General features: G+C 44.1%; 1 protein-coding gene across 2 annotated transcripts in view; it reads right to left on the bottom strand.

Annotated features, from left to right (window-relative positions):
• PGM1 (phosphoglucomutase 1) overlaps nucleotides 1–23190 on the bottom strand; it is a 47433-nt gene extending 24243 nt beyond the window's left edge. Inside the window, exons 1-3 of one of the 2 annotated variants that reach the window (XM_029618918.1) lie at nucleotides 22651–23190; nucleotides 885–1047; nucleotides 123–269 (exon numbers count right to left, since the gene is read on the bottom strand). In XM_029618918.1, coding sequence (XP_029474778.1) covers nucleotides 123–269; nucleotides 885–1047; nucleotides 22651–23175 — 835 coding nt within the window. In that variant the 5' untranslated portion in view covers nucleotides 23176–23190. Of the gene's footprint in view, nucleotides 1–122; nucleotides 270–884; nucleotides 1048–4277; nucleotides 4551–22650 lie in introns of those variants that run through there. The other variant, XM_029618919.1, reaches the window with a different exon arrangement.
• Between the last annotated feature and the right edge of the window lie 705 nt (nucleotides 23191–23895).

Consider the following 23895-nt stretch of genomic DNA (forward strand, 5'->3'; position numbering starts at 1 on the left):
TTTTTGGGTACTTGCCAGGTTCTTATGGCCTGAATTGGCCACTGTTGGAACCAGGATGCTGGGCTTGATGGAGCCTTGGTCTGACTCAGTATAGGCATGTTCTTATGTTTCCTGGTACGCACCTGTAAATGGCTTAAACTTGTTCTCCAGGTCGAACTGCTGCTTCCCAATGGTACTCAGGTCCACTTTCAGGTCGGGGCAGATTGCATAGTCTTCGATAGTCTTGCTAAGCTGGAAAATCTTATCTGTAATAGCTTCGGGAGCAGGTCCTGGAAGTGCAACCGATATAGTAAAACATGCACCACTTAAGGTACTAAACAAATAGAAACAGTGAACTACTGAAGCCTATCTACTTGTGACGCAATGCAAGAGAAAGCGCAGAGTCGTAGGTTTGGGACACTGAAATCTGTGATTGACTTCACTAACTGCTATGCCCCACTTGTTGCGTTAAAATATAATACATTACAGTATAAGCCAGTTTCTTTCTTTCCCCTACATATGATCAAACAGGTAATGCTATACGAGGTCCAAAGGGGATAATATCAATATTTCTGTTATTAACAACTTTTGGAGTCTCTCGATTTAGAATAGCACAGCCTCCCATGGAACTGATAAAGTAAGTGTGGTGTCTGAACTTTTATGAAAGATTTATTTGTAAACCACCTAAAATGAAGAAAGCATGGTTAATACATTTTTTTTAATAAAATGAACAAACCCTTTAGTCCAGTAGTCAATATTGCAATAAATTTTTGAAGAGAGGGAAGTTAGTAGTAGATTAATCTACGAATAAAAAGATTTCAAGAATACAACGAGCAGCAGTTACTCATGTAGTTGCCAAAATGTAAAATACCATGGAGATGAATTCTGGTGAGAACACAACTTGCCTCCATTGGAAGTGTTGAATTTAATGCCAAAGTCGCCACTGGGTCCGCCAGGGTTGTGGCTAGCTGTCAAAATGATGCCGCCGATTGCTTTGATTTTTCTAATAATACAGGACACAGCTGGTGTGGAGAGAATTCCATTCTGTCCAATCACTAATCGACCAATCTAAAAAATACAAAAAAAACCAAACCCCAACAGAGTCAAAAGTATAACATAACAAGGTGGGAAAGCTGAACTCGTTGCTGGCGCGCACAGAGGATCCCAATGCAGACCAGCAAGCTTGAACGCTACGGACGTGTTCTTTACACCTGTGACTGACTACAGGAGGCACAGATCCAAAGAGCAGCCAGAACGTGCATGCCTCCAACATATTGCATCATACTGCAGTGTGACGTGTGCCAGCGTGGACTAAGCGTGCCCACAGGGCTGCTCAAAACAACGTTAAGCAGGAAAAGGCAAACAGAGCTCTCTATGGTGGCGGCTCTTAGGTTTTAAGAACAGTAACCTCCAAAAACATTTCAAATGACTTTTTAATTCATTTTTAACTTAAAATGGGTCCACTAAAATTCCTCTCTCGGGCAAGCTTGTAGGACTTTACTAGTCCTGAAAACATGTACTGGACTAGCATAGTTAGTTTTTTTTATTGAATTATTTTATAGTTTTCTGTTTAAGAAATTTTAATTCTGGAGGATACCTTTGTTTGGGTCGCTTCAGTTGGCCAACACCACCACTATTTTTGACTTAGCCTTCTAGAGGTTTCCCGTTTGCCAATGCTCTTCACTGGGAGATTAAGTCTCCTCCATCTATTCTCTCCTCAATCCTACCTCTTCAAGAGTTTCCAAACATTTGGGTCGATACAGAAAAAAGTGTGGGAGAGCCGGGAGCGCCCACTCAGGCCACTCTCCTGTGTGCGTGATTTAGTATCGTCCCGCATGTAAATGAGGGCCCGCGGTAAAAAGAGGCGCTAGGGACACTAGCGCGTTCCTAGCGTCTCCTTTTTGGCAGGAGCGGCGGCTGTCAGCGGGTTTGACAGCCGACGCTCAATTTTACCAGCATCTGTTCTCGAACCCTCTGACAGCCACGGGTTCAGAAAATGGACGCAAACTGCTCTTCCAACCCGCGGGCCGATTTTTAATTTTTAATTTTTTTTTACTTTTGGGGCCTCCGACTTAATATCGCTATTTTCGACATACTATTTTTACCCCTTATACAGTATAAAGGGTAAAAATAGCGCGTCGAAAACACGCGGGCCCCCCCCCCTGAAACTAATAGCGCCCGCAACATGCAAATGCAAGTTGATGGGCCTATTAGTTATTCCTGCGCGATTCAGAAAGTAAAATGTGCAGAAATAGCAATATTAAGTCGGAGGCCCCAAAAGTAAAAAAAAAAATTTAAAAATCGGCCCGTGGGTTGGAAGACAGACTCTCAATTTTGCCGGCGTCTGTTTTCCGAACCCGTGGCTGTCAGCGAGTTCAAGAACAGACGCCGGTAAAATTGAGCGTCGGCTGTCAAACCCGTTGAGAGCCGCCGCTCCTGTCAAAAAGGAGGCGCTATTACCCCTTACTGTATAAGGGGTAAAAATAGCGCGTCAAAAACGCGCGGCCAAACATGGGCTAACAGTGCGCTCCACTGGAGCGCACTGTACTGTATCAGCCTGATTGGCAGATACACACGAAACTGACGCATATGCATTTTATCAGGATCCAGAGACGGTCCATTACTTCAGATTATGGGTCAGATGTGCTAAACATTTTCCCAATCACACAAAATATGAAAAATGCTTCAGTACATCTGATCCGGTGTTTAAAAATAATCTCATGAACTCTCAGAAACTAGTCTTTTACCTCTAGGTAACCTAACAAAAAAAAGGCTAACAGTTATTTAGCACATGCTACAGCTCCAAATCATTTGAATACACAAAGGACTTGATGAGTTGCACCTTGCACAGCCAGAGAATTCCAGTTGCCTGGAATTCCTCCTTCCCCATGGTCTATTAGGGATGTAATAAAGAAAAGATGGCCATGAATCTTCAACCCAACTACTAGAAAACAAAACAGATTAAAGAGAGCTAATGCAACAAACAGGTCCCAGCAAAATCACATAACAGAGCTGCCAGGCCATTTTATCATCACATCCATAGGTTTTTCATCACATCCATAGGTTTTTCATCACATCCATAGGTTTTTCAACAAAATTAACAACAATGTTCATTAAACTTGTACTAAAAGCAGTGGGGTTTTTTTCTTTATAATATATTAGATGAACAAGACATCACTTATAAAACAATACTTTAACTACGCACCCAGACTAACAAATGAAATTACAGTAAAATAGAATTTAAATCACAGAATGTGATCAGACATGGTGTGATGGGCTGTTACTCAGGTTTGGAAACTCCAAGACAGAGCGACACTCTAAATTCTTGGTTATTTCTTTTGTTTTAAGACTCTCTCTGCACAGTAACACCATTTCTGCCAGATCAGCGAACGTATTCACCGAGGGTCCAGATCAGCGCGTTTACAGCTGTAGCATTTGTGATGCAACAATATTTGTAAAATTCTATGTTTTAAAACAATTCTCAGACAAGAATGAGAGTCGCCAACCATTCAATTCGGTCATGGTGAGCAAGAAATCAATCACCTTTCCCTAATGACAGTCGGGTGAGAAGATTTAATATTAAGCGTAAAGAAGGTAATGTGATTTCCCCCCCCCCCCCCGCTGTGAAATCTCTCTCTCTCTAAATCACAGCAAGCAGACCATCTTTAAAAGACGCTCGCATTATTTATTATATAATAGTGGTATTTCTACCCCTTGGGAAATTACAAACATAGTAGTGTGTTTGTCATCTGATTTTATAGATATCTTGGTTGTAAAATTAGAGGGAGGGGGGCAGCACAATGTTGAATGAAAGAATATATATAAAGCTTCCAGCTCCCCGACCCCCTTCCCTATTAACATTCCTGCGTTCAGATTCAGCATTTTCTGAAGCTGACTGTACGCAGCCAATAAATACCAGGATTAGCTGCCAGTCACCAAAAAAAAAAGCAAATGCATGAAAAATATTTGCATGGTCATATTGTATTGCTACCTAGTTTGGCTTTTTACCCTGCTCAAACGTACCAGCTTAACCACGTGCCAGTTTTACATTGCAACAAATGCGAATGCTGCCTTTCTACATGTTGCTAGTCACATAGGTTAAACTTGATTATATTCCATAATTTCTAAATAGCCAAAATCAATCAATTACAACATAATGGGAAACAAGCAAGCAAACTTCCTCAGCGTAAGGCCCATTTATTAACTGCACTCAGAGAGAGAGAGAGAAAGAAAGAGAGAGAGAGAGAGAAATCAGGCAGAGTAATATGGACTGAAACTCAGATTTATCACATACTAACCCCATTGGCAGCAGCCATCTGAGCTATTATTTCTATCGCAGATTTATTAAAATATCTACCATCTCCTCCTACTACCATGGTGGATCCCTGTCGGTCTCTAAGGTCTACTGAAGAAAATATACTCTGGATAAAATTCTGCAAGTAGTTTGCCTTGGTCTCGAAATAGTAAGTCTTCTTTCTTAATCCACTGGTTCCCGGTTTCTGGTCATAGTAGGGTGCCGTCGGCAAAGTCAGCAATGGCAAAGGGCTATCATCCATTTTTCTAATCCATCAAGGTGCATAAAATAAATAGCTCATGTAGAAAATGAAAGAAATGACTCTGAACACCAGCTAGGACAGATCTACTTGTTGGACACACAGTGAAGCAGTCCAAGTGCCCAAAAATAGCGCCTTGGCCCCAGGAGCTGAATGCAGTTTCTGTAACAGTAGAAGATTTCTCTCTAGCACTTGCCCTGGAAGATCACTGTCAGACAGAGAATATGCATAAGATTCTGCGCTACAATCCCTTGCGGAAATGAAAACGCTAATTTTATAAATTCTGAATTCTTTTGGATTGCGGTCCCTGTGCGACTCCTCTGTTACTTCTACCTTCAGTGACATCCGGGCTGCTTACTGGGGGATCAGGCTTCACCCAGAGGCATCGATTTGCTTCCAGGCTCTGCCTTACAAGCCAATGCAAAGATAGAAGCGTTTCAGCCCGGCAAGCAGATTTACAGACACAGGCAGGCCTTCAGCTGCGGCAGCACAGTTCCTTAAGAGTCTTGGATGGAAGGCGAGCACCGAGAAGGTGAATCTAGAGTGCATGATAGCCCAGCAACTTAAAGGCTGCCCTTAAAATGAAACTTCAAAGAGATGTTATATATGATTTCCTGGTATGTGGTTCTTTAACAAATATGGATTATATAGAGTTTACAAATGTAAAGGGCCCTTTACCTTAGTACAGGAGTAATTACATTCTTTAGGTGGCACATTCTTGGCCATCCCGACGGGTGTGCAATATGAGGTTTCTGCTAGCAGAGGGCACTGTAGAAAACTTGAGTAATTTTCTAGACTTCTCCAGGAGAAGGAGAGCTGGTGCTAGAGGCTCTCTGGAGAGTCAGGATCTCAGACGGATCTGCAGGCACTAAGGAGTGAATTTTCAAAGGAGCTACGTGCGGAAACGTAACATACCATCGCAGCAATCTTCAAATGCCATTTTCTCGAGTAAAGTGCACTTACACGAGTAAATCCTATGGACAATTAAACGACATATATGGTAGCAATTTTCAAAAGCCCACTTACGCGAGCAAAGTGCATTTACATGTGCAAAACCCAGTTCCACTGGTAGAGAAGGTGAAGGGTTAAAGCAGACTGGAGTTGATGTAATACAGGTTAATATCCTGTGCAGGTAAGATGGGGATTTTCAGCAACGCCAAAAATGGTACAGAAGGGCAGGAGGGTCTCTATGTAGGTTTTAGTGGGTTTCAAAAAGCCAGATTTTTACCACTTTTCGGAAGGTTAGGAGGTCTGGGGCGAACCTGATGAAAGGGGACAGAGAATTCCAAAGGATAGGAGCAAAGCCTGCGAAGGTTCTATTTTTGGTGTTTGGGAGGCCTTTAGTTCTTGGGAGGTGGGATCACAAACAGCGCGTTTAGCAAGCAGGAGGGTTTATATAAGGGGGTGAGGGTGCTGCCGCGGTAGGCTGGAATCTGACCTTTGAGGGATTTTAAACACAAAAACACAAAAAGTTTAAACACAAAAGTTAGGAACTGTAAAAAAAAAAAAAAAAAAATCCCACTAACTTCACACGCAGTCACAGCAACATTTTATTATACTTCACAACAATATCTTATCTAATCATTTTGCTACACATCTACATTTTATAATATTATACATATTTATTAATTGATACAGCTGGTTAAAATGCTTATAGTCGTTCTACAATTCTTCCCCTTTCATATCCAAGTTATTTTTCCATGTTTTTTGTAACTTTCTCACATCCAAAATATTGTTATAATATTTGTTAAGTTTCATACTATATTTGTTCTTGTATTGGGAAATGTTCTTTACTTTGTTACTCTCTGCCTTTACTCACATTGTTAATTGTAAACCGGGTTGATGTGATTCCTATCATGAAACTCGGTATAATAAAAATAACAAATAAAAATAAATAAATAAATTTTATAGGCCTGGGTCAGGATCTCGACTATGGCAGAGTGTTGGAAGCCAGTGTAAGCTTCTCAGGACTGGGGGTTATTCAGTCAGATTTCTGTATGCTCACCATCACTGCGGGCCACAGCATTTTGTATGAGCTGTAGGCAGCAACAAGTCCAGTCAAAGCAACCACCTGAAACATCAGATCTGTTTAAATGGTATCTTTTGCCTAAAGCAATCTCATAAAAAGCAAAACAAATTACAGCTACATTCTAAATGACTGGGGGGTGCTGATGTAGTAAAAAGGTTTATCCAATTTTGTGTCTATGCAAAAAACAAACAAAAAAAATGCTCAGTACATCTGGCACTGGGAGCTAAGGAGATGGCAGACAGCCCTTCAAGTGGTCATGCAGCGACCCCCAGCTGACTGCGCTAGAAGTGGCTCCCAAGTGGTCAGTAGACGTGCGATGACTAGGAGAGGAGCAAGATGGAGAATTCAGACTTGGGGGACATTTTTTCAGCTTCTGTTTAATAACATTTTAAAGCAAACTTGAGACTGAAAGCCTCTCAAATAGTCAAATAGCTGGGGTAGACAACTTGGGACTTGCATGAGCAAAATATAGGAAGATTCCATAGAACAAATACATATGAAGCCATATCTGATGAATATTCATTGAAAGCTGTCTGGTTTGCAAATTGCAGCCCTTGTCTATCACTGATGTTTACTGTAAACTCTACAGTGTGTGTGTGAGACAATAAAATAGTTACAAAAAATACATAAAATTTTAACAGGACCCACAACAGGAGAAAATAAGTTATTGAAAAGTTATTTTCATCACGATTTCTGGGATCACTCAATTCTTTGTTAAGTTTTGATACCTTAACTGAACCGATGTAAGAATTAGCCAAAGATAAATGTATGTGGAGTAGGAACTCGTGTCTTGAAAGCTCAGGCATGAAAAATTTCTTTTGATACTTTTTATGGACCAAAGAATGAATTATTAGAACACACAAAAAATCTAGAATTTTCATATTTCATATTTATTTATTTATATACCATCATTCTGAGTTAACAATCACAGCGGTTTACAATGAAAAAAAAACCACATTGTATAAAAAACTAAAATATATACATCCAAATAAAAAAAACAAAAAACTTACAACAAAAATAAGTGCAGTGAAAGGAAAATTGGTTCTTACCTGATAATTTTCATTCCTGTAGTACCACGGATCAGTCCAGACTCCTGGGTTTTGCCTCCCTTCCAGCAGATGGAGACAGAGAGTTTTGACAGACTCTGCCATATATACCAAGGTGCCACCCACAGTCTGCCAGTATTACTCAATGTCAAAGCAGAATGGATCCAACCAAACTAACTATATACAGGAAATGTAAACCCAAACTTGAAACAACCGGATCACTAAGGCTGACCGTGACCCAAACCTGAGAAATCAAATCTGCAGAATTATCTTAGACAATTATCGACCGAACGGACTCGCCCTTGATGTAATGCTGAGAAAAGGGTGGGACTCTGGACTGATCTGTGGTACTACAGGAACAAAAATTATCAGGTAAGAACCAATTTTCCTTTCCCTGTCCGTACCCGGATCAGTCCAGACTCCTGGGATGTACCAGAGCACAATTACTTAGGGTGGGACCCGGAGAGGCCCGCTCGAAGCACACCTTCTCCAAATTTCCCCAGGACTGGCGCCCGGACATCCAGTCGATGTTTCGCAAACGTATGCAAAGATTTCCACGTAGCCGCTCTACAAATCTCTTGAGGGGAAATATGTTGACATTCTGCCCAGGAAGCCACCTGAGCCCTAGTAGAATGCGCTCAAACATTTACCGGCGAGGTCTGGCCCCGCAGTAAATAAGCCGAGTTGATAGCTTCCTTCAACCAGCGAGCGACAGTAGTCTTGGAAGCCATATGCCCCCTCTTCGGACCACTCCACAGTACAAAGAGATGGTCCGACAATCGAAAGGCATTCGTGACTTCCAGGTACTGTAGGAGCACTCTCCGAACATCCAACTTCCGCAAGTCTCGCGCGAGGGGATCCAACCGATCCACATCCGCAAACGATGGAAGTTCCACTGACTGATTCAGGTGAAAGGAGGAAACTACCTTCGGAAGAAAAGATGGGACCATACGCAACAAAACTCCCAACTCAGAAATCTGTAGGAAAGGCTCCCTACAAGACAACGCCTGAAGTTTCGACACCCTTCGAGCCGAGGAAATAGCAACCAAAAACACCACTTTTAAGGTAAGATCCTTCAAAGTCACTCTCCTTAAAGGCTCAAAGGGCGAACCACACAACGCATTGAGAACCAAATTCAGATTCCACGAAGGACAAGGGGACCGAGGCAGGGGACGCAAATGCTTGACTCCCCGAAGAAAATGTGCTATATCCGGATGCGTAACCAACAACATTCCGTGAATAGAACCTCGGAAGCAACCAAGTGCCGCCACCTGGACCCTAAGCGAACTGCACGACAAACCCTTTGCGAGACCAGCTTGTAGGAAACACAAAATATCTGCTATAGACGCCCGGATGGGATCAACTTTCCGTGCTATGCACCAATCTTCAAACACCTTCCACACCCTAGCATATGTTAAAGATGTAGACGACTTTCGCGATCTCAAAAGGGTAGCAACCACCTGTCCGAATAACCCTTGCCTTTTAAGAGTCACCTCTCAAAAGCCATGCCGCTAGACAAAAGCGATCCGCCTCTTCCAAACATACAGGGCCTTGATGAAGGAGAAACGGGATGGCTCGTAGACATAGGGGCCCCGACACAGTCAGGTTGAGCAGATCTTCAAACCACAGGCATCTCGGCCACTCCGGGACTACCAGTATTACCTCCACCAGGTGCAGTTCTATCCGGCGAAGCATCTTCCCTATGAGGGGCTATGGCGGAAAGGCATAAGTAGTACGTCGGTTGGCCATGGGAGTTCTAGCACGTCCACGCCCTCGGCGCCTCTCTCCCTGTGCCTGCTGAAAAACCGTCGGGACCTTGGCACTCTTGAAGGTCGCCATCAGATCGAGAGCGGGAGTGCCCCACTCGTCACAAATGAGTCGAAAGGCTTCGTCCGCCAATTCCCACTCTCCTGGGTCGAGGCGGTTGTGACTAAGAAAGTCCACCTGTACATTTTCGACGCCCGCTATGTGGGACGCTGTTATACGGGACAAGTGCTGCTCCACCCAGCGTATCAGCTTCTGTGCTTCCTCCGCCACTGGGCGACTTTTGGTCCCTCCTTGCCAATTGATATACACCACCTTGGTCGCATTGTCGGACAAGACTCAGACCAATTTCCCCTGAATCAGAGGACGGAACGCTTGTAAGGCCAGAAGTACCGCTCTGGTCTCCAGGCGATTGATGGACCACTGAGACTCCTGTAGAGACCATAGGCCCTGCACAGACTTCCGGAGGCATACCGCTCCCCACCCGGAGAGACTGGCATCCGTAGTCACAATCGTCTATGCGGGCATTACTAGGGAAACTCCCTTTTGCAAATTGTCCGAGCAAAGCCACCAGTCGAGACTGGACCTCGCCACCTCTGGAAGCAGGAGAGGGAGATGAAACTGTTCCGAAACCGGACTCCACCTGGACAGCAATGCTGACTGTAACGGACTCATATGCACAAAGGCCCACGGTACAAGCTCCAGAGTGGAAGTCATGGATCCCAAGACCCGCAGGTAGTCCCACACCCAGGGAAGACGGTTTACCAACAGAGCCCAAACCTGACTCTGTATCTTGGTAATGCGGTCCACTGTCAGGAACACCTTCCCTTGTCGCGTGTCGAACAGCGCTCCCAGAAACTCCAAGGACCGGGAGGGAACAAGCTGACTCTTGGACAAGTTGATTACCCACCCGAGGGATCTCAACAGCTGTAGTACCCGGCGAACCGCCTCTTGACAAAGCTCTTCGGACTTTGCTCGAATCAGCCAGCCATCCATATATGGATGTACCAACCAGCCTTCCCTGCGAAGCTGAGCCGCCACTACCACCATGATCTTGGTGAATGTTCTGGGAGCGGTGGCCAGTCCGAACGGCAGGGCTTGAAACTGATAATGGTAACCTAGGACAAAAAAACGTAGAAACCACTGGTGATCCTTTCGTATGCTGATGTGTAGGTATGCTTCCATTAGGTCCAGCGACGCCAGAAACTCGCCCGGACATACGGAGGCAATCACCGACCGCAAGGTCTCCATGCGGAAGTGAGGTACCCGAAGACAGCGATTGACTCCTTTTAAGTCTAGGATGGGCCAGAAAGTTCCCTCTTTCTTTGGGACCACGAAGTAGATGGAATACCGGCCTTTCCTTTGTTCACCCAATGGGACCGGGGCAATAGCCCCCAGGGCCCGAAGTCGACGTAATGTGTCGAGTACTGCCTGACGCGTTTCTTGATATGTGCACGGAAACGCGTTTCTTGATATGTGCACGGAGACCTCAGGAATAGCTCGCAGGGATGGCGTACAAAATCTAATGTGTAACTGTGTTTTATCACTGTGGACGCTGGGGAATTTACCTCCCAAATTAAGTCTGGAACTCATCTCCTGTAGCTATGTCTGCCGTTGTATAGCTATATTTGTTACTGTATATTAAGGTTCACCTTATCCTTCATGCCTGCTGCTCTCCTTTCCCGTGCATTTCCTCTCGCACGTCCCAGTTTTTATGACCCTGTTTTTTGTAACTGCTCTTTTCCTACTTCATTCTCCCTAGTTACTTGTAAACCGGCATGATATCTCTGATGATGGTTGGTCAAGAAAAACTACAATAAATAAAATGGTTAAAAGGCAAGATGAAAGAGACTTTTATCCTAAAAACTTCCTTTAGAAAACTGGAAGAAGGATCCATCTGAAGAAAACAGGAAAAAGCATAAGCATTGTCAGGTAAATGCAAAACATTGATTAGATAGGCTAAAAGATAATTTGAAATGAAGTTGGCTGCAGAGGCAAAAAACGCATAATAAAAACCTTAAAATATTTCTGAAGCAGGAAACCTGCAAGGGAGATGGTTGGACTGTTAGATGATCAAAGGGCTAAAAGGGGCACTTAGGAAAGATAAGGCCATCGCAGAAAGACTAAGTGAATTATTTGCTTCCATGTTTTACTAATGAGGATGTTTGGGAGATACCAGTTCTAGAGGTAGTTTTCACGGATGATGATTTGAATGAACTGAGCCAAATCATGGTGAACCTGGAAGATGTAGTAGGCCAGATTGACAAAGAATGGCAAATCACCTGGACCAGATGGTAAACACCCCAGGGTTCTGAAAGAACTAAAAAATGAAATTTCAGACCTATCATTAAAGTTGTCCATTGTACCTGAAGATTGGAGGGTGGACAATGGAACTCTGATTTTTAAAAAGGGCTCCTGGAGAGATCCGGGAAACTACAGACCGGTGAGCCTGAGTGCCAGGAAAAATAGTGGAAACTATTCTGAAGAACAAAATCATACAACATATAGATAAACATAGTTTAATGGGACACAGCCAGCATGGATTTACCCAAGGGAAGCCTTACCTCACAAATTTGCTAAATTTTTTTGAAAGGGTTAATAAACATGTGGATAAAGGTGAATCAGCAGATGTAATGTATACTGGAATGGCCCTGACCTGTAGGTTTCAAAGCGCTGCAGCGCTTCCTGGGCTTCACCAATTTTTATAGACAATTTATCCATGATTACTTCTTCTTGGCGGCTCCATTCATAGCCCTGACTAAGAAAGGTTCGGACACCAAAAATTGGACCAAGGAGGTTGTTCAAGCATTCCATCATCTTAATGAGGAGTTTACTCTTGATCCATGCTTGCACCACCCAGATCCGTCCAAGCCATTCATCTTTGAGGTAGATACATTTACACTCAGGGTGGGCACTGTCCTCCTACAACATAGCAATAATGGCATACTTGTGGCATGCTCCTACTTTTCAAAAAAGGACTATACTATAGGAGACCGCAAGCTACTAGCAGTTATGTTGGCCTTGGAAGAATGGTGACATCTGTTTGAAGGAGTCAAGCATCCAGTAACCATCTATACGGATCATAAGAACCTTGAATATTTGGTGCAAGCTCAGAGATTAAACCCCAGGGAAGCCTGCTGGTCATTATTGTTTCTAATCAATTTGACTTCGAGTTGTGGTACCGACCTGCTGAGACGAAGCTTTCTCCCATTCTCTCTCCTGCCCTACATGAATAAAACTGTGAGAGCATGGCTTTGGGGATTGTTATTAGCCGCTGCCAGCCCCCAAAGAACCCTGGACCCTTGTGGCTACTGACTTCATCACTGACCTTCCCCTCTCTGGCTGCAAAACAACCATATGAGTGGTAGTAGATAGAGGCTTGAAGATGGTGCACTTCAGACTCTTCCTAAACCTCCCCTTTGCACCTGAATCAGCCAAACTCTTTATTCAACGCATCTTCCATCTGCATGGGCTACTATTTAACATTCTCTCAGCCCGAGGAGTGCATATTACACCTCACTATTGGAAAGGCCTGTGCAGAAAGTTTGGAATGATGGTTTTCACCTCTGCTTATCACCTCCAGAGTAACAGACAAACCGAACGGGTGACTCAAAGCCTCAAGACCTTGCTGCATGCTTACTTGAACCAACGACAACATAATTGGGCATCCTTTCTTCCGTAGGCGAAATTTGCCTATAATAACCATATGAACAGTTCTACAGGGTCCCTTTTACATCATCTTTGGGCACCAACCCCATATACCTAGCTTTGTTCCCATCTCTGACAACTGTCCAGCAGCTAACCTGATGGGCAGGAGCTCCAGGAACTGTGGCAAAGGACCCACCTCCTTCTAGACCAAGCAGAGAAATGTTTTAAAGAACAAGCTGACAAAAAACATTGCCCAGCACCTCAACTCCGCCCAGGAAGTCTAGTCTGGTTTAGCACCAAAAAACCTAAGACTTAAGATGCCCTCCAAGAAGTTCACCCCATGATTTGTGGGCCCCTTGCCTGCTGAGCAACAATTGGGTCCTGTGGCCTATAAACTCAGAGAACCAGAATCCTTGAAGATTCACGAGGTATTTCACGCCTCTCTATTAAAACCAGGAATTCTCTCCTGGCTGGGCAAGCCGCCCCTCCAAACCACCGAAGTGGAAATTCTAGACTCTCAAAAAGTCTGGAACCAATTACAATACCTTATTTCTTGGAAGAACTATGGACACAAAGAAAAGTCATGGGAGCTGGCCTCTAAGGTAGAAGCCCCCCAACTTGTATAGGAATTTCACAGATTTCTCAGGAAGCCCAAACCCAGAAGCCTGGGGTGGTGGGGGGCTTTGGAGGGTCGGTACTGTTAAGATTCAGCACTCAACCCGATGCTGGTCAGTCTCAGTGCAACGAAGTTGCTGGAGTCAGCCTCCCATGCCACCTTGTCTCTCCTATAGACCACAACGTGGCTTGGCCTCAGTGTGGCAGAAATGCCACTGAACCCGGCATCCCACGCTACCATGCCATTGTGACCCGGCGCACATGATACACGTGCAGTGGCATGAACCCTTGAGCGATGCCTCCAGATGACGCCAGCTTCTTGAACTATTTAAGCTAAGGCCCAACAGCAGTTCCTAGCCTCAGCAACGGGTCTCCTGCTTTGCAGTGCGTGTTGCCAACATTCCCGTGTTCCTGCGTCTTTAACTTGCCTTCTCCTGCCTTGCCTCATCTAGTGCTGGCCTTGCCTTGTTCTGCTCTCTTGATCTTCGCCTGTTTCCTTCATCCAGCCCCCTCATCCAGCTTTGTCTTGCTCATCTCATTCAGTGTCTTCAGTGTATCTTCGTCCTCCCTTGGCTTGACTTTCCGGATCTTGACCTTCTGCCTGGACCTAACCACATTTTACCTGCTGCCTGGGCCTGACGTTTTGCCTGCCATCTATACCTAACCTTCTGCCTGGACCCGACCAGGTCTGTCTCTGACTCCATCTGCCCACTACCTGACCTGACCCTGGTGTGCTATTAGACTCTTGCTCTTGTCTCTGCCCTAGGGACCTGCCTAAGACCTGCTGGCTGCCAGAACCCAAAGATTCAACCTGTGGGGGAGGCGGATGGTATAGGTGAAGCTCCAGTCTGTCCTGCTACAGGGCGCATTCACCAGCTGCTTGCATAGGCCTCATAGGTTCACCTATGAGTTTGCGTCAACTATGCTGCAGCACAAGGCCTCACACCAACCTTTACATCCAGTGTGTGAAAGCATCTAGCAATTTATTTATTTATTTGTTGAGTTTTATATACTGTCATTTGGTAAAGCCATCACAACGGTTTACAAGATTCAAAAGATATTCTCTTAACATATGTGAATTAAGGGTGGTACAGGATACATATTATAAACATAAAGTTAAGGTTTTTTTAATAGTCCGAAATAAAATCATTTTTGAATGAGAAGGGTTTGCTTGGTGCTGGTTGATTACTTGTTTTTGCGTGGTTTCAGTTGGTAATTCTGTTGGGTGTTTGGATGTTGAGATACTGGATTGTCAATGTAGACTTTGTAAAACAGCCACGTTTTTAGATCCTTTTTGAATGTTTTAAGGTTAGATTGTGTTCTCAAATCTTTTGGGAGGGAGTTCCATATTTAGGGCAGGCGATGGAAAATGTTCTTTCCCTGGTTGTTGTCAAATGAACATCTCTGATGGGGGGGAAGGTTAAGCGGTCTGTGTTGTTTGAACGTAAGTTTCTTTAGGGATTCTGGGGGGTTATGTTTAAACCAGTTTGACCTTGATGTTCATTGTGTAGTAGTTTGTGAATGATGGTCATGGATTTGTGTTCAATTCGGGATTTGATTGGAAGCCAGTGTAGTGAAATCAGTAATAGCGTTATGTGGTCATTCCTTTTTGTTCCAGTCAGAATTCTGGCTGCCGAGTTTTGCAGAATTTGGAGAGGCTTGATGTTGGAGTATGATATTCCGATCAGTAGGGAGTTGCAGTAGTCGATGGTTGAGAATATGAGTAGCTGTAGTACAGTTCTGAAGTCATAAGGGTTAAGAAATGGTTTCAGACATCTTAGTTTGTGATATCCTTCTTTGATTTTGTTTGATATATGGTTCTTATATGAAAGTTCCTTGTCAATAATTATTCCTAGGTTTCTGGTGTGAGTGACAGGGAGTATTGGGTTCATTTGATTGCCAATTGTGAGTTGGAGTGGTGGTGTTGGATTGGGTTTTCTATCCATGAGGATTATTTCAGTTTTGTTGATGTTGATTATGAGTTTCAGGGATGATAGAAGATATTTAATTGAGACAAGTAGAGCAGATGTTTCTTTGAAAGTTTCTTCAATTGAGTTTTGGATGGGAATTAGAAGTTGAATGTCGTCAGCGTAGAGGAAGTGGGTGATTCCACTATCTTTTAGTAGTTGGCATATAGGAAGAAGGTATATGTTGAATAGAGTGGCCGATAGCGCTATGCCTTGGGGAACTCCAGTGTTGAGGCTAATTTTTTTGGATGGGTTGTTGTTAAATTGATACTTGGTAGGTTCTGTCGGATAGATAGGATGAGAACCATTGTAAGGTAGTGTCAGTTAAGCCAATTTCATTCAGCCGTTCTAGGAGTATATTGTGGTTTACTGTGTCGAAGGCAGCTAAGAGGTCAAGGAGTATGAGTAGGTATTTGTTTCCTTTGTCGAATCCTCTTAATATCGTGTCTTTCTGAATCCAAATTGGGTTGGTGATAGGATGTTGTTTGTTTCAAGGCAATCTGATCAAATGCATGGACACATGACCACAGGCAACCATCTTGGCCAAGATGACCCCCACCTACTCTCCTCTCCACACCATCATACATTAAGCATTCTTTCCTCTGGAAAAGGTTTGTGCATTAATACTTTTGAATTATCTGAATTTCTCTACCATACACTGGTATACATCTTTAGGTCCTTAAGGCTCATCTTACAGAGCACTTGATGTAGACTCTGCACCATTTTGATAGCTTCTCTCTGGACCGCCTCCTCTTATCTACATCCATTTGGAGGTATGGCCTCCCGAACTGGATAAAATATTCCTTGGGAGGTCTCTTTAAAAACCCGTAGGGAGGAATTATCACATTCCTCTTTCTACTGGTTATGCATCATCTCTCTATGCACCTAACCAGCCCTCTGGCTACTGATTTATCACACTTTCACTACCTTGAGATCACCAGACAGGATCACCTCAAGATCCCTCTCTCAATTAGTGTACATCGTTATTTCACCCACTCCCTTGAATTTCTGCAACCTGACATAATGATTCCGTCGACAAAAGAAATCGAAATGGATATCGGTCTATGATCTTTCTTGGGAGCAGCACCTGCCCTATGGAACTCTCTCCCAGAAAAACTCTGCCCAATGTACGACTACTCCTACTTCAGGAAGCAGTAAAAACTTGACTCTTCTGCCAGACTTTTAAATGACAAACCCACAACTACCACCCACCCTTATAAGTAGTTGAAACCTGTTCTTCTGCAAGCATTAGAATTAAACTGTTTCAAAAGTAAACTAACCTCCTGGCAGCCTGAACCTGCTGCCACAATCTGTTGCTCTGCTGAGATGCTGTTTGTTTGTGTCGTTTAGTCCTTATTGCTTATTTATTTTAAGTTTCAATCCTTTCTGTCCACCTGCCTCCAACTAAAATTGTTATGCTACATCTACTAGTCTCTGACTGTACGGTCCATTCTAACACATTGAACTGTATATTGCTATCTTGATATGTTGTACCCGCCTTGGGTGAATTTCTTAGTCAAAAAGGCGGGTAATAAATCCAACTAAATATTACTGTCTCATCCTCACAGTCATTTAGGCATTGGGGAAAAAGTGAAATACACTGTAGTCTTGCGATACATTTGGGCAGCTGTGCAATGACTGGTATCGGTAGTGACAGCATTGCTGTTTTTTTTGTGCATGCGGCTCAATGCTGGTTCCATGATTCTGAAACAAGTGGTGGTGCATCTACAAGGATTGGTGAAGTAATCTGTGCAAAGAAGGAAATCATAGCTTTCTCCGATGGTCTCTCGCTCATGGTCCCATAGTCTATCAATGCAATAATGTCAAATCAGTCCATTGGGTATTCTTGCAGATAGCAAGGGCCAGCTTTGGTCTACAGCTGTGGGTCTGCAAGAAGACTAAATTATTCTTTCAAACATTTGTGGCACTTGGGATGACTGCATCTCAATTGTACAATCTTGCTTCTCTTAACTCATTCTGTCCCACATTTTTTAAGACGCTATCCTCTAAATAGGGCACTGGGGCATAATGGGTTAAAGATCTACAGCCCAGCCTGATCTAAGCATGTCTTTTTTTTTTATTCTGCCCTATGTGACAGGTTAGCCACTTCAAAGCAGTTTACAGTTCAGGTACTAGAGTTCTTTCCCTGCCCCACAGAGGCAATGGAGAGGGAAGTGACTTGCCCAAGGTCACAAGCAGCGACCCTGGCCTCCCTGGTTCTCAGCCTGCTACTCCTCTATTCAGAGTGGGCCATGAATATTTCTGCAGGACTTCTCACTGCAGTTCACGAGATAATATGTAGTGCATTTAAGAAAGAAGCAAGTTAGATCAACCACCCTTCTTTGATGACGTTCTCTGAATTTTTGCTCATCTGTAACTTTCATCAACTTAACCATTTGATGCAAGGTACAGGCACCAGCTCTCTGCATACTTGAGCATGCCCAAAAATAAGAGGGGGTCAGCCTCATTTCCTCCTATCCCCCCCAATTCTCTAATGCCTCGCTCACCCACTGCCACTGCCAATCAAAGCTGATATGACGAATAGAACAGTGACACCTCACCTGCATCCTCTTCCTTTGCCACTCAATGCTTAAATTTTATGTTTTTTTGAACCATGCAGCACTACAGTGTCCCTGGTGGTTCAATGTGTAACTACAACTTCCTAAAGCAGAGGACATGGCCTGTGGCACTGCCCCGCCCCCTCCTCTTCCTGCTTCCAGTTTGCCATGGAGGAGGGGGGTGGGGCAGCTTGGGGTCTGAGAGGAACTATGGATAAGGAATGCAAGAAAGGGGCTGGAAGAGACAAGCAGGCAATGGTTATGGGGTAAGACATAAGCTGAGAGATTTAAGAAAGGGGACTGGCATTGAAGGAGGGTGAAAAAGGGCATTCAGGACTGGGACAGGAAAGTAATTTGTGTTCAGTTTTGGGTCCCCAATCATTTTGGAAAGTTGGCTCCTATAATGCAAGGTGACGTGGTGGTATGACAAATCAGATTACATTTCACAAATTCATCAGAAATCAGCATAGTTCCATTATCCGACAGGATAACAACCATGTGAGAATCCAAGTATAATTTGCAGTCAGCACCTTGAACTGGATAATTTCTAGCCACTTGCAGAAAAAGTTGACAAAAAGGAATATTTGCTTTTGCTGTGGTCTTGTGAAACTGATGCGTAGCCTTGACCTGTCACCACGGTTTCATCATCTCTGTCTCCTGAATGTAAAGCTGCACTTGGTGGAGCATTATGTAAAAGTTTTGACACTGTACTGTATTTCTTCCAAGCATGTTCAATTTCAGCATCTATTCCTGACCATCACATGCTATTTCTAGATACAGCTTTCATGCATGCAAAAATAATTTATGATAAATCAATGATAAAACCTGAAGCGGAGAATATCAATGTACTTACATGCTTTTAAAAAAGTAGAAGGGAGAAAAGAATTTAAAATTAAGTCCATATTTTAAATCTTAATTAGTAAAAGAAACATACCTCTTTCATATGCAATAATTTCTAACTGAAATGTCAACATATGGGCATACTTTTCATTGCAGATATGCTGCAGAAAGTTAAAATTATGGCAGCAAAATTGAATGTATCTTGCTGCAGAGTTTACCCTCAGGTTCCTCCAGAGAACTAAAGGACCTCAATTATAGCTTGCTGGAATTCACAGTTGATTGACTGGTATTTATGGTAGATTCTATGACTAATTAGGTGTGTATATTGCTATGTTGTATACACCAAGGGATCCACTGCAACCTTTCACTAGGAGCAGAGTTAAATTTATGCTTTGGAAAACCTGTCACGACTTTGTCGTTCCTTACAAAAAGTCTGGAAGAACAGCAGACTTATGGAACACACCAAATTCAGTGTCTACACAGTCTATGTTGTTAGTACTGTCCTCTACTCTATGGCAGCAAGGCATGGACACTGTCCTCACACCAAGAGAAGAGGCTGAACAGTTTCCACAAGCCTATGGCATATCCTGAACATCTTCTGAGAGGATAAAAGTCCAAGCTCAAATTTCCAATATCTTCACCCTGCTTAATCAGATGCTGACTTGGGCACAGCTGTCATATGCACAATGGCAGAATTCCCAGAGTCATCCTATAAGAAGCCAATTGACCGTCCACACCTGCAATACAAGGGTGTGCACTAGTGACCTTAAGGTCCTTAACATTAACACCTAGGAAACATCTGCCCAAGACCCTTGTCACTTGAAATATGAACTCCACAAAGGCCTTCAAAAATAAAGAAAGATGGATGAACAGGAGGACAAGAGAGTTTGCAGGAAGAAACTCCAAAGCTCAAACATAATTGTGTCCATTTTCTGTTGTAATCATGAGCCACTTGCATGTGGGTCTCTATAGCTATAGAGGCCAGGAGCTGCCTTCTTAGAAGCTGATAAGCACATGAAGGACATAAGAACATAAGAAAATGCCATACTGGGTCAGACCAAGGGTCCATCAAGCCCAGCATCCTGTTTCCAACAGTGGCCAATCCAGGCCATAAGAACCTGGCAAGTACCCAAAAACTAAGTCTATTCCATGTAACCACTGCTAATGGCAGTGGCTATTCTCTAAGTGAACTTAATAGCAGGTAATGGACTTCTCCTCCAAGAACTTATCCAATCCTTTTTTAAACACAGCTATACTAACTGCACGAACCACATTCTCTGGCAACAAATTCCAGAGTTTAATTGTGCGTTGAGTAAAAAAGAACTTTCTCCGATTAGTTTTAAATGTGCCCCATGCTAACTTCATGGAGTGTCCCCTAGTCCTTCTACTATCCGAAAGAGTAAATAACCGATTCACATCTACCCGTTCTAGACCTCTCATGATTTTAAACACCTCTATCATATCCCCCCTCAGTCGTCTCTTCTCCAAGCTGAAAAGTCCTAACCTCTTTAGTCTTTCCTCATAGGGGAGTTGTTCCATTCCCCTTATCATTTTGGTAGCCCTTCTCTGTACCTTCTCCATCACAATTATATCTTTTTTGAGATGCGGCGACCAGAATTGTACACAGTATTCAAGGTGCGGTCTCACCATGGAGCGATACAGAGGCATTATGACATTTTCCGTTTTATTCATCATTCCTTTTCTAATAATTCCCAACATTCTGTTTGCTTTTTTGACTGCCGCAGCACACTGAACCGACGATTTCAATGTGTTATCCACTATGACACCTATATCTCTTTCTTGGGTTGTAGCACCTAATATGGAACCCAACATCGTGTAATTATAGCATGGGTTATTTTTCCCTATATGCATCACCTTGCACTTATCCACATCAAATTTCATCTGCCATTTGGATGCCCAATTTTCCAGTCTCACAAGGTCTTCCTGCAATTTATCACAATCTGCTTGTGATTTAACTACTCTGCACAATTTTGTGTCATCTGCAAATTTGATTATCTTACTCGTCGTATTTCTTTCCAGATCATTTATAAATATATTGAACAGTAAGGGTCCCAATACAGATCCCTGAGGCACTCCACTGTCCACTCCCTTCCACTAAGAAAATTGCCCATTTAATCCTACTCTCTGTTTCCTGTCTTTTAGCCAGTTTGCAATCCACGAAAGGACATCGCCACCTATCCCATGACTTTTTACTTTTCCTAGAAGCCTCTCATGAGGAACTTTGTCAAACGCCTTCTGACACACGTCTATGGCCTATTGAGACTGAAGGAGCCTAAGATGACAAACCAAGGGATAAACAGCGGGATGTGGGTGAAATCTCACTACAACACCCACAGTATATTACTATTTCAACACTAATTTTTTTGTTTTCTAGAACAGTTTTGCTATTTAGAAGGGTAAAGAGACTGCATGGCTCTGAAATTACAGTGAGCTGACCATATGTGACTAACTGTACTACTCCAGGGGTAGCCAACTCCAGTCCTCGAGAGCCACAAGTAGGATTGGTTTTCAGGATATCCACGATGAATATACTTACATACGATGGAGGCAGTGCATGCTAATCAATTTCATGCATATTCATCGTGGATATCCTGAAAATCAGTCCTGCTTGTGGCTCTCGAGGACTGGAGTTGGCCAACCCTGTACTACTCCATTTGCAATTTCATGGCCTTTTTATATTCTGCTTTTCAGGCACCTCCCAGTGGATTACATTCAGGCACTCTAGGAATCATAATTCCTTGAGGCTACAGAGTTTTGTTAAGAATCCAAAGGATAAGCTCACACATTACCAACATGATCTCATTTGGGGAGGGCTACTACCAAGAATAAAAGTGCAGCCATTCTTCCAGTATGCTTGGATTTAAATAGCAGCTAGTGTAAATATAAATAAGTGCATGTACAGATTAATGTAAGCAGTTGTGTAAAGTACATGCCTCAAGAGACAAAGTTAACTAAGATATTGCTCAAAGTGCTATTGGCTGCCATGGTGAGGACAGAGGCACTTCCTCCCTTCCCCACATCCCCTGGTTGTCATGGTAACTAGGGCCGGACAGTTAAAGGGACTGCACTTCAGATGCCCAATGTGGCACGCACTAATTGCCTTGCCAGATTATTGTAATGCCCTCATCCTTTGCACAAATCTATCACAACAAAACTAATGTCATTTTACTAAGAAACTAAAACTCACTAAGCTAAAAGTGGCATCTGCAAGAATAAATGCACCTTTCAGGGAATTTTGGTTTTCATAGGAAAAAAATGTAATTTGCATAAAAGAAACCCCTTTGCAATTTTGTTTTAAACCCGAGTTGACGTTTTATCCTCACCTGGCCTTGAACCAAGAAACAGAAAGTAACCTTTACAAAAAAGGCATTAAGCCTGGCGACACGCATTGCTAAGTGGAAACTGTATCCCGCATGCCTGCAAGGTCAACTTAAATGTCAAAGGGCAGAAGCGGTCCGGTGCCGCCCCCCCCCCTGCACAAGGAGACTGCAAGATCATCTCGCCGCCGACTGCAAAGCCCCCCCACCGGGACGGCGGCGGCGGAGCCCGCAACCCCGGCGCGGGCACGAGGGAGGGATCTGCGGCACTGCCAGGCCCACGCGGGCGGGCGGGGGCTGCACCTGAACCTACCCCGTTGGCGGCGGCGATCTGGACGATGAGCTGGATGGCCTCCTTCATGTAGAACCGGCCGTCGCCCCCCACCACCAGGACGGCGTCCTGCCGCGCGGGCGGCTCGATGGTGGACAGGATGCTCTGGATGAAGTTCTCCGCGTAGTGGGCGCAGCTCTGGAAGACGCTGACCCGCTTCCGCAGGCCGCTGGTGCCCGGCTTCTGGTCGCCGTAGGGCTGCGTTTTGACGATGCGGATGGCGGCCATGGCCGAAGGAGGAGGAGGCGGCGGCAGCGAGCGGTGCGGAAGCTGGGCCGGGACTGCGAGGCGGGGACGCCGGCTCTCGGGCTCAGCCGGGGAGGGGAGGAGCCGCCCGCTCAAAGCTGCTCCCATCTCCCCGCCCCACCTCCGAGGGAGCCGGGCTCGGAGCCAGGCCTCCCCGCCTCCTGCCAGCCCCGAGCCACGGGCGTACAAAGGTGAAGATGAGCTCTCCCTCCGGCTCTGGGATTGGTTTTTGTTTTTTTTTGCTTTAGGCATGGAATTCATTTTTCGCCTTGGTCGGAGCAGTGTGTGCGTCTTGATCCTTTCTTTCCATTACTTTTCACCTGAAACAGATGTGGGGCAGGGGCTCACATTCAGTATCCTAGGCTATGCCGACCGACCCCTCTTTAAGGCTGGCATGCCAAGATCAATAGGCGCCCCTTTGGGTGAGCAGCATTGAGTGGCTGGTTTTAGATGCCTAGTGCACTCACTCACCCCTCTAATAGTGATAATTTTCTGATTCCAGAGAGAGAACAGGGAAGAAGCCTTTCAGGAGAAGAGCGGGTTCCTGAAAGCAACTGTATAATAAAGAAGGGAAGGAGAAAGAGAGTGTGCCCCCTCCATGGGACCTGCTGGGGCAAGTCACAAGCTGAGAGCAGATAGCGGAGGTGGCAAGCATTTGATGGGGTGCATGACCCACTCACAGCTGCAATGTTGGCAAACATCTATGAGTAGATCATCTTTTAACTATTACCCAAATTCACAAATAAAATTGTTATCCTAGTAACTAGCTGTAGAACAGGACAATTCTCCCTATTTCCCAATGTAAGTTAATATACTGGTTGGTGGGTCCAACTTTATAGCTGTTTATTTAATATTACATCTAATCATATCTTCCCTTCATCCAAGAACTCTTCCACATTGTTCAGAAAGACCAAAGTTCTTTACCTGTTGACTACAAGGACCACCAGCTAGTTTGGTCATGGTCTAGGCCCAAATGCTTAA

Source organism: Rhinatrema bivittatum, chromosome 10 (genome assembly GCF_901001135.1).
Source record: "Rhinatrema bivittatum chromosome 10, aRhiBiv1.1, whole genome shotgun sequence".
Classification (NCBI taxonomy): domain Eukaryota; kingdom Metazoa; phylum Chordata; class Amphibia; order Gymnophiona; family Rhinatrematidae; genus Rhinatrema; species Rhinatrema bivittatum.